General features: G+C 39.2%; 1 protein-coding gene across 2 annotated transcripts; it reads left to right on the forward strand.

The window, feature by feature from the left end:
- Positions 1 to 428: 428 nt before the first annotated feature.
- LOC104945676 (transmembrane protein 164-like) lies at positions 429 to 9,645 on the forward strand. 2 transcript variants are annotated; one of them, XM_010771384.1, is made up of 3 exons: positions 429 to 1,180; positions 9,144 to 9,193; positions 9,543 to 9,645. In XM_010771384.1, exons 1-3 carry the CDS (start codon positions 749 to 751, stop codon positions 9,628 to 9,630), a joined length of 570 nt encoding a protein of 189 aa, XP_010769686.1. In that variant the 5' UTR covers positions 429 to 748; the 3' UTR covers positions 9,631 to 9,645. The 2 variants fall into 2 exon arrangements, with proteins under 2 accessions (XP_010769686.1, XP_010769687.1); XM_010771385.1 differs by having other exon boundaries at positions 431 to 1,180; positions 9,564 to 9,645.
- Positions 9,646 to 10,660: the final 1,015 nt, after the last annotated feature.

Raw genomic sequence — 10,660 nt, forward strand, 5'->3', positions numbered from 1 at the left:
GAAAAAGATAAATCTAACATAATTTAATTTCTCTTCAACATTCGATAACATTTGTAAATACCAGTAGTGATGTTTTCGATGTATATCTTACTTGTACAGTCAGCATTTTTATTGCATTGAGTGCAAAATGATTTTAATATTACAATAAATTATGATTAACACCAATCAGCTAGGTCGCAAAACTGACCTCTCTAGTTAATTTACGTATACATTTGCCCCGGTTACTGCTACTATTAATTTCACACTAAAGGAGCACTGCTGAATTCAGCACCTTGGCTGTGAACTAATGAGATTTGTGATCCGCAGCCTGAGAGGCTGAACTCTGGGCATACAGAAAACCCATGCTTCATTTCAGCAGGGTAAGATTGGTTGCTAAAGCTAAGCTATCCGGTGTCAGTGTTGTTGCTAACTCAACCTCCAGCAAACTGCCGTATAGTTTGATATGATTAACAGTACAGCACGTAGCCGGCATGCTAGCTTGTTGCATACCATGCCCAAGCCAAATTACTTGCCCGGGTCAGCTAGCAATTGTGTGAGGGACGTGGAGTAATTGCCACTACCCGGTACCAGCAGCAGGGACGGGTTTTTACTAAAGCCGCCTCCTCCTCCTGCTGCTAGCCGAAGTTCCTCATCTGTGTGTGGATGAGGTAGTCGGGTGTTTGAGCTAGCTCTAACACACACCGAGGCGGTGGATACATGTCTACCCCTCAACCACGAGACAAGACACGAAAGGGACATTTTGCAGTTCATGTTTCGCCAAGAAGTCAGTGTGACGTCTTTTATTCCATCTTGTTCGTATCTTTTTCACTACGAGAAGAGGAATATGTCTAGATATAACATATACAGCCTGTTGGACTGGCTCTATGGCGGGGTGGACCCGAAGTTTGAGGGCAACGGGGGCCCGGACTGTGCCGCCTTCCTCGCGCCCCAGCAGCGCATCAGTGAAAGTCTGGTCATCGTCCTCATCTCTTTAATAGAGGTTTGCGTGGCGCTAAAGAAAATAAACCTCTCCAAAGAGCACCGAGTGGTGGGAAAAGACTGCGCGAAGGAGGACAGTCTGGGCAAGAACTTGTTGCTGGTGGCCCTTTGCATGACTTTTGGAGTGGAGGTTGGGTTCAAATTCGCGACCAAGACTGTGATCTACCTGCTGAACCCCTGCCATGTCATGACCATGGTTCAGGTAAGGATACTGTGTGCACTCCAAAGCAACAACCATTAAATTGATATGAACAGCTATTTGTATTCATCATCCTCTCTTCCAAACTTGCAGAGGTGAAAAAGTTCACCGAGTTCTTTCACTTGAGTAAAAGTGGTAAACCAGTTTAGAATAACTTTTTTACATGTAAAAGTTCTGCTTTCAAAAAATGAACTTATTTCAAGTACAAAAGTATGAGCATAAGTCCCAAGTAGACGTCCCATTTCACAAAATTAATATATTATATTTAAAAGTTTGATTCATTAATGTGTCAATCGGGTTTTGTATTATTGTGTTGCATTGTTGGAGAAGCCTGTGACCTAAGATTTTCAAAGACATAATTACTCTGTAGCTATGTTAGTTTGACATTAAAGAACCTTGAACCTTTATGTTTTTCTTAACCCATAATAATTAATGATAAGTTAGTTTCATTGTTATATCTTGTATAATGGATCTGATCCTGTTTTTTTTTTTAAGAAGCTAGTTTTCAAAAGAGTTTAAACTCATCCCTCTTTACTGTAGTGAGGGCAAAGCAAAAAGAAGCAGGACATGAACAAATATATACATTTTTTCTTTTGTTAATATTTAGCAGGAAATGGAAAGGTCTAAGTAAAATACAAGTACCTGAACTTAATACATAAGTACAGTGTTTCAGTGAACTTGGCAGGTGTCACTGGTTATATGTTAGATAATGTTGCCCCCATTTTCATCAGCTACGCCTAACCTCTCCCATCTACATGGTAAAACACTGAGGTTGGTATTTTTACAATCAGTGTTACCAAAGTACTTTTTGCTTCCTTTTTTATATGCATATCAACATGCTTTTCCTTTTTAGCTCTACAAAAACCAAAACTGTTGAACAAAAAAAGTTAAACTGCAGACATACTCCTTTTCTTATCTGGCCTTCTTACGTACACTTTCACAGCGCGAACATGGGTTGCAAATTCACAATAATCACAGTTGGTAAGCGGAAGTAGTCCAAACTGAAATCGCTGCCTCGTAAAAAGAATTGTTCCGTCAAGTTCAGCCCCTTAGGGTATGCGACCAGAGCTGGGCGTCATCTGATTTGAACAGGAATAGTTGTTTATGACTAAGAGGTGATTTTATGAACAGCTCTGAGGCTACTACTGAGGAGCATTGTAGTCTGAGCTGAATGCAAAAGTGCACAGGAAGCGAGTCAAGTTGGATTGATGTTGTTGTTTTGCATTTGGTTGAGTTTGAACCAGAGGTCGAAAACAGCACAAAGGTTCTCTGTCTCCACTTCCCCCATGAGTGTATGCAGCACCTGCATGTGTCTCCTGCTGCTCCTGACCTTCACGGTACATGATTGCACACCACGGGGTCATGGCAACGGATCACTGCCAACTGTGTTATAACGTATTTGTCATACACATGAGTTATGGAAAACAAGTTAAAATGATGTCCCCTGATTATTTCAGATGACAGGACAGTAGTGTTTGATAGATGGTGGAGAGGAATGAATAACTTTCTGTGATGAAGAAGTGACTGATAGGGGGGATACTTCCCTTCATGAATGGGTACCAAGGTTAAAATAATCCACAGCAGGCATTCCTCTTGCTTTTTGACAGTTTGGTGCAGGGGGGTGATACATATTTAGATCCTTTTTTAAAGCACCACACTGGGATTACTCCAGTATTGACACTTTTACATTTCACCTTTCTGGGTCAATTAGACTGCTGGGTAATTGTGTATACTACAATTTACTTTAGTAGTAATTACTGTTTTGCTAATTCAAACTCCTTTTATTTGCTGTTGGGTAGTTTATCTACGATCTGTAGCATCAATGTGAAAAACTGGAAAAACTGCCCTGTTTTTCAGCTTTGTGTGGATGCAACTGATCCTGAACTTAGGAAGTAGGAAACATTTTCAACACGTAAAGGAAAACTTGATTTCCCAGTTTATCACAAATATTCAAATGCATGGTTTTCATTGAACACGCTAATATGCCAAGTAACTAAAGCTGTCATATAAATGAAGTGCAGTATTGTTATTATTATTTCCATCTGAGATGTAAGAATTTTAACATTGCATAAAGTGCGATAGTAAATGACATGTACCTTTTTATTGTATGTGTAAGTACTTAGAAGTTATTGTTCTACCATCGGTTGAGTGTGATCGTAAGGGGAAATGTGCAGAAAAGAAGCAATGTTTCGAAAAAGGAAGAGGTGAAAGTTACAGTTTTCTTGCAACATTTCCATTTTGCTTTTGAGACAGGATAACTGTAAGGCAGAGTGTTTTTGATCAAAGGAGACTGCTCTGCAGGGATTGCCTCCAGGAGTTTATCTGTTCAGGGGAATAGGGCCTGGAGATTGACTGTATAATCAGAAACAGAGGTGCAACAGGGAGTGTGCTCTCCATTCTGGCTTTGTTATTGTTTGTGGGCATAATGTTGCAGCTGTCCTCCAGATGATTTCTCAACCAGAGGGCTGGAAGGAGAGTTAATGTTTGTCAAAGATTCAACAGCTTAGTAATGGTGAATGTTCCCAGGATGATACTTTGTGCGACTGTATTTAGTGTGCTTGTATTGACTCATTTTATAATCTGATAAAACCCACCAGTTCCCCATAACAGTTGGTGGATTTACAGTAAATGGGTGTGGCTTTCGTAATTGCTTTCAGACTAACCAAATCAAGATGAAGCTCCGTCATACGTATTGTCTCTTTTTCCTGTCTTCCCTTTTTTAGCTTGTTAACCCAGCAAGCATGCATAAAGACAGTGCACCAGGAAGTTAGAGAAGGTTATAGTACAGAATCATGAGCACATTTTACAGGCTGGAAAAGGTTTTCCACTTGTAAAGTTCCCATGATGCCTGGCTGCCTGGCAAAGTGTTCAAAGTCAAGTGTTGCTGTTGCTAAAATGTTCAGTCCTTCAGTAATCAGCACTGGCATCTACTTCACTTGTGTGTTGATAACATAGCCACTTGACTGTGTTGCTATGCTGCAGTGTCATTAAAGCAGCCCGTCTGCTAGATTGCTTCATTAGCATTGGCTTTTTTCTGAATAGTTTCAATATTATTACAAAATATTCACAGAACACTAATGCTTACTGTGTCGGTTGTCTTTTTAACTTGTAGAAAAGACACCTTTCAAGCAAAACCACTGCTCCATCTAAATGTAGTTGTCATGAAACTACTAGTCAGTGAAAAAAATGTATTTGTCATGCATAGAGTGGCTGTGTCCAGTACCACATGAGATCACACACACATAAAAAACACCAGGAGATAGAGCATCACTTGGCACAAGGTGGGCGTGAGGTGAAGAGTTCACTGTCCGCTGAGTGATGAGTCCAAGCCTCACATCCGACAACCATGATGTCTGTTTCATCCTCATGGAACAAGAGCAGGCCCACCGCCAAACTGACAGATGTCGGAAATGATTACTGACTGCTCAATTTGACTGTCATCCATGTTCATGTGAGTCAGTTCACTATGGCAGGGGCACAGTGTTTCTTGATATTGTTTTCTTGCATAATATCAAGATATTTAGAATGACTGCAGATTTCAGATGTACCCTAATAAACAAAACATCTAGATCAGTATGGTAAGCTCTGAAACCTATATCTTTACTGTAATGCAGGCTTTCAAAGCAGGAAAAACACTTATAATACAATATCAGAAATCTAGGATGATATCTACCGGTAGTCTAATATCCCAATATTGAAATGTTGCATAGCCCTGGTTGTGGGGGACAAACTATTTTGTTGGAAATAAGGCCCATTCAATGCTTACAGAGGATACTATACAACCTTTTTAAAGTAAGGTAGTAAAAGAAAACACTTTTTGGTTCATGTTCATCTGATTTATCAGTTGAACCCATTCTTTAATTCATTTACTATGTAGACAAGTTAGTTAAACTTTTCACCTCAAAGCAAAACAACTTAATTTGCATCTATCTTTACGAGTTGTCTGTGCTGACGCAAGTCAAAGCTCATTCACGTCTTCTTGTTTCACTTCTCACTGTATCAGCAATATAAATATATCAATGATGCGACAAATGTGAAAACTTGATTTGTTTTGCTGTTCCTATTTCTTTTTTTGAAAGGCCAATAATTGGTTGGCCAATAGCAACCGTCATTTGTCATTGCTGGAAAGTGCTGTCTAACGTACAGTATAGGGATGTTAGAATGGGTTAAAGAAATGTCACTGGCTGGTGTTTAAATGACTCACTGCCTCCTACAGGATTCTACAGTCATCTGGGTGGAATCTTTTGAACACACGATACTTAAGCTCTTACCAGACACATACACTCTTATCAAGTGAACTTTGTTACCTTGCACATATTGCCACAACTCCACTGATCCAATACAATCATGAGAGACACTCTGTAGACTCCAGGTGACAATATGTCAACCCTCCTCTAAAACAGGCAGTTGGCCTTTCTGCTGCAGCTTTGAATGGGTTTAATACAAGGTTTAAATACTGCACACTGCAGCAATGACCATAGAGACTTGGTGTTTTGTCTTTGCTTTATGGGTTGAAAGCTTGCCTATAACTTGAAGTACCGTGCCGTTAACAAGCTGTGCGCAGCAAACATGCACCATCAATATAACGGAGTATAGTATCAGCATTATCTTTAACGTGCCCTCATTTATCAGCTGTAGCTATAACCTAGGAGATTGTTTACTCAGTCATTCAGATCACTCTCAAAGCACTCAACTGTATCACTTAATGACTACACTTGTAAAAAGGAAGTACTGCTTATCCGTAAGGAGTTCTGTCAATCTGTACGCAATTGATTCAATTTTCAGTATACAGTCACACTCGTGTTGTATGCTTTTACTTAAAAAATACTGCAGAACTGTTTTTCTACAACAAAAATATAGTTATATTTGCTCTATACAACTCAAGGTCTACATAATCCACCATATCAAACCAAGTCACCTTTGACTTAGCATTTTCATTGTCTGTCTTTTATTCTTCTACCAAAAGCTTTGGGAGGCTGGGATTTGTGATGCATCTTATTTTGAAGTCTATTAAGTAGAATGTCTGCACCTCCAGATAAAACAATATTTTGGTTGTAAAATTAATGTCGAGAAACAAACATCTGAAGTCATTTCAGAGTCTTTAACTCTGCAACAGCACTGCCAGGGCTGCTCGGACTGTCATAAATGTGATCAAGCATGTGGAAATAATTTGGCCTGAATGGTTTATTTGAGCTGCAGAAGATTGTGAACAGTGTTTGGCTGACCATTGATACAGTGGTAACTCCTTTGCACTCAATATCTTTGTTTTATATACACTTGTTTGATACCAAGTAACTATCGACTTTCGTTTATACATTTTAAGAATGGCGTTTATCTTTTTTGAGAATGAGTTTTTATTTTATTTGTTTGGGTCTACAACAGATGATACAAATGTTTATGTCAGTAAATGTGTACTAACAGAGGCGGGGGTGTTTGTGAAAAAAACGGGGACAGAGCTGGCTGCTGTCAGACGATCAGCTGTGCGGCGTCGCTTCACGTGACGCTCCGGAGGAAAGGACGTCCCATTGCTCTTAAAACTCATTTCCCTGCTTCTTCTCCCTTCTCGTGGTTTCCTTGCATCTCTCCATGCTTCCCTGGTGGGAGGGACTAAGACGCAAGGAAAAGACGCAATTGAGGGACGCAAGGATTGAAGTTAAGAGAAGTGAGATGCAGCCAGGGAGATTGTGATTGGCTGTGACAACACCACCATCTTCTTAGTGCCATTCTGGAATAGCAAACAAATTCAATTAAAGAAATGTCCCCAGAAAAGAACCATTGTGTATTAAATACAGACTTTTATATGGGTATTTTAACGCTGAAATAAAAAGTGAATTTAATAAAGCTCGACTGGGGACCCCCGCTGTTTCCAGTTCTGCATTGCTCCTACAAGTCACTGCACTGCTTGATTGACAGGTCCATCATCAGTGTCTCTTCTTGACTTCTGAGCATACTGTTCCCAGCTTATACAACTCAATAGCTTTAATAACTCCCTCTCTCTTTCTGCAGGCACCCCCTGGTTATTTGGCAACATTAGTTCCCCTCCTGTTTCCTTTTATTTATTGTCTGCACTTTACAAAAGTCACACACCATTCTGGCCCCCTACTGACGTCTTAAACCTTTTGATGTTTTGTTATGTACATAATTTAAAACGGAGCGTTTTCTGCCATTTTGTCACGGTCTCAAAAGGCAGGTTTCAACCATACAGTCTATGGTTTCAACACTATAAGGATGATGAAATTATTATTTTTTGCCAAAAATGTATTTATTTCAGCAATTGTTGCCTCATTTTTCTATAAGTTGTTTTATTCATTCATTATCAAACACATGGCGGTTCCATATGAGATGAGGTGTGTAAAACAATAGTGGCTTACTTTAATAATACTTCACAGGGATTTGCAAGGCCTAAGAATGCACACATGTATTCTTCTTCAAACAATTGTATTAATAAATAAAGAAGCAATTTGCATGCATTGTTTTATTCCCCTAGAAAAAACATTTAAAAGAAAAAATATATTCATCTGAATTTACATTTGTACAAGAAAGAAATATTCACAGGAACAGGAACTTTTTTTTTTTTGTTCCCACCCTGCACTAAAAAGCTTTTGTTTGTTCCGATGGTGTCTGCAGAACAAACTTCCCTCTGTTCACTGTGCAGGTTAATAAGACTTGATGGGTGTGCTGTAGATCCATCACTAAGACATATCCCCTGGCCAGTGGAGACTTGTACAGAAGTAAATTGCTTTCTTGTAATTCTGTTTGCAGCCTCCCGGCAAACCAACCCTTTCTTGTGTCAGATGGTGTTTTGAACCAATCCATGTTTGCACTATCCTTAAACAGAACAGTCGCTGAGCATAGATGCAGAACTGGGATGATAAATTACAAAGTATCATATAATGTCATTCAATTAGAAAGCCAACATGTGCTGTTGTATTTGAAAGGAATGATTTAGAAACCATTTATAAACTGGCTTTCCCTTTTAGTTCTCATTGAATGTTAAAGGGGCCCTATTGTGCTTATTTTCAGGTTCCTTTTTGTTTTTGTGCCTTCACTGTGATGCTTCACATGCTTTAATGTTCAAAAATGTCTTTTATTTTTTTTCTCATACTGCCTGTGCTGCAGCACCTCTTTTCACCCTCTATCTGAAACCAGAACCCAGTCTGCTCTGATCTCTGATTGGTCAACAGGCTGGCTCTCTTGTGATTGGTCAATCACTTAGAGATGTCCCGCCCCTTAGCCTGTCACATAGAATTTGTAAGAGCGCTAGCCAATAGAAGTGCAAGTGTTGCATGGTGATGTCTGTTAATACAGAAGTCAACATAGTCCAATGGAGGCGTTTCAGGCAGGTGGGGGGGGACTTTGGGATTTTTGGCTTTGCAAACCATTTACATGCACACAATTCTTAAAAACGCAACAGGAAAGGGAAAAACCTCTTTAAATCAAATATCTGGAGCTTTTGTTAGTGTTTTTGGTAGGTCACTTGATTCTGCTATAAACTTAACCTGGACTCATAAGTTCAAGGTTTTAATTTATTATTAACAGTCATTATCATAAACTTAAAGCCTGACCAAAGCACGTCGGTCAATGGTCCAGGATTTATTCCCGCTCATGGCCTTCCTGCAACAGAAATTGATTATTCTCCTTCTCCCTGTTCCATGTGCAATGAGTTGTGGATGGTTTCTATCGACAGGCCTGTTTGAAATCAGGCACTAAAATACATTTATGCCATCACTTGTCAGCCATTCTAATGCTTTCAAATCTACAGTAATTGTTAGACCAACCTCCTGGGTCCCATCTGAACTCGGCATTTTGTTTTCTCATTTGAAGCGAGAAGCACTTAACAGTAGCCTCCGCTCTTATTATAATAAAAATGCGTTAAAGCAATTTGTTTATTTTCTTCATATTGCTTTAGAGGCACTAAAGATGTGTGATGATGCACTTTGTCATCTCTCTGTTCTTTCTTCAACAGATCTTCCTGCTGGCCTGCCCGCCATGTAAAACAGCAATGGTTGTATTTAGGTGAGTATTTCCCCCCCTGGCTCCTTTTGGTGTTACATTCAGTCAAATTAAAGAATGTATTGTGTATATATCATTAAAGGGTCACGACTCTGTGTCAACAAACCGTAAGATGTACCTGCAGAGAATGTAATACAAAATGATTGGGAAGACAGACCCTAATTATTTGTATTGTCATATGAAAAGCAATTGCCACATTGATCGTAATTACTTGTTGAGTTTTATTGTAATAGATTTGTTGGGGTTTAAAGTCGTCACGCCTCACCAACTGTCTGGGCAGTTAATTATTCCAGAGAATGATAGTGTTTTTGCCAGTGGGAAGTTGGATTTACTCTGAAATAAATACGAGCAGGGTCACTTTCTGTTTCCTCAGCCCTATGGGAGTCCGATGCAGCTGCAGTGAGAGGTTTCATCAAGGCAACAGAAGCTACCTGAAATGACTATAAAGTAGCTAATTAAATAGTGAGTCTGTGAATCTTCTTTCATATTTGGAAAACAAAATTGTTTAAGTACGTCACTTCAGAAAATGACATTGATCCTTCAGGCCAAGATGTTCTTTCTCATAATAGACTATGTTATATAATACTCAGGATTTTGTCTCAACCGGGTGACAGGGGAGCTTTGCCCTCTTACTTTAGGTGCGCCCTCATACCAAAATGCAGATATTCCTCGTAACATTTTAAAGTGATGACAGAAAACAATATTTCTGTTCGTCAAAAACTGTAAATCGTGTCAAATAGACTGTCAGACAGCATAAACAGCTTTGTTTTTACGGAGCCATCTTCTATACGGGCACTATGGTCTCTTGAGAATCTATATATCTTGTATACAAAATCCGCGCCACAGTATTGTCCTCATACTATATTTTTCTAGAAAAACCCTGATACTGTTTCAGCTCGCCAGATATATTAAGTGTATTTCCCTTGAGAAATAATGTTATGATTTCTTTGACATTTGTTTAAACGTGGCATCTGGGAAAAAATCCCGCAGATGATGGCTTTAATAAAAACATAGGAACTTTTTTGAAAAACAAATGCTTTAAATTGTAATCCTGTTGACTCATAAAGATTTCAGCACTGGTTGATTTTGGCGTGGTAACCATAGCAACAGCAAGTGCGGTTTAGAAACTACAGAGAAAACTCCTTGAGCAGCTGCTTTGTTAGAAATACAACAGGGAGTGAAAGTAACCGGTGTATCTGTTTAAAATGCAACCACACAAACTCTCATTTCAATAGAGAAGCGGGTGACTAATCAGCTTTATTCTCTCAGGCCATGAACAAAACAGCAGGGCACAGTGAAAGGAGTCGTTTCATAGCAGCCTTAGTACTAAATCTAACTGCTGCTCTTGTGAATCTCTGCAATATATAAAACTGATCCGCTGTAACTAAAAAACTCACTGTCTGCGCTGACCTGAGGGACAACATTTTATTTTTTTCTGTGACTCTTTCAAAAACAAGTCCCCGTTATAAG

This window comes from Notothenia coriiceps, unplaced genomic scaffold (genome assembly GCF_000735185.1).
Source record: "Notothenia coriiceps isolate Sejong01 unplaced genomic scaffold, NC01 NC01_scaffold00009957, whole genome shotgun sequence".
In the NCBI taxonomy this organism is placed as follows: Eukaryota; Metazoa; Chordata; class Actinopteri; order Perciformes; family Nototheniidae; genus Notothenia; species Notothenia coriiceps.

Excerpts from the sequence above, each read along its gene's own strand:
- LOC104945676 (XM_010771384.1), top strand. The coding sequence starts at position 749 with ATGTTTCGCCAAGAAGTCAGTGTGACGTCTTTTATTCCATCTTGTTCG. Across the intron at positions 1,181-9,143 it reads ATGTCATGACCATGGTTCAG|ATCTTCCTGCTGGCCTGCCC; the intron begins GTAAGGATACTG and ends TTTCTTCAACAG. Across the intron at positions 9,194-9,542 it reads ACAGCAATGGTTGTATTTAG|GGTCACTTTCTGTTTCCTCA; the intron begins GTGAGTATTTCC and ends AAATACGAGCAG.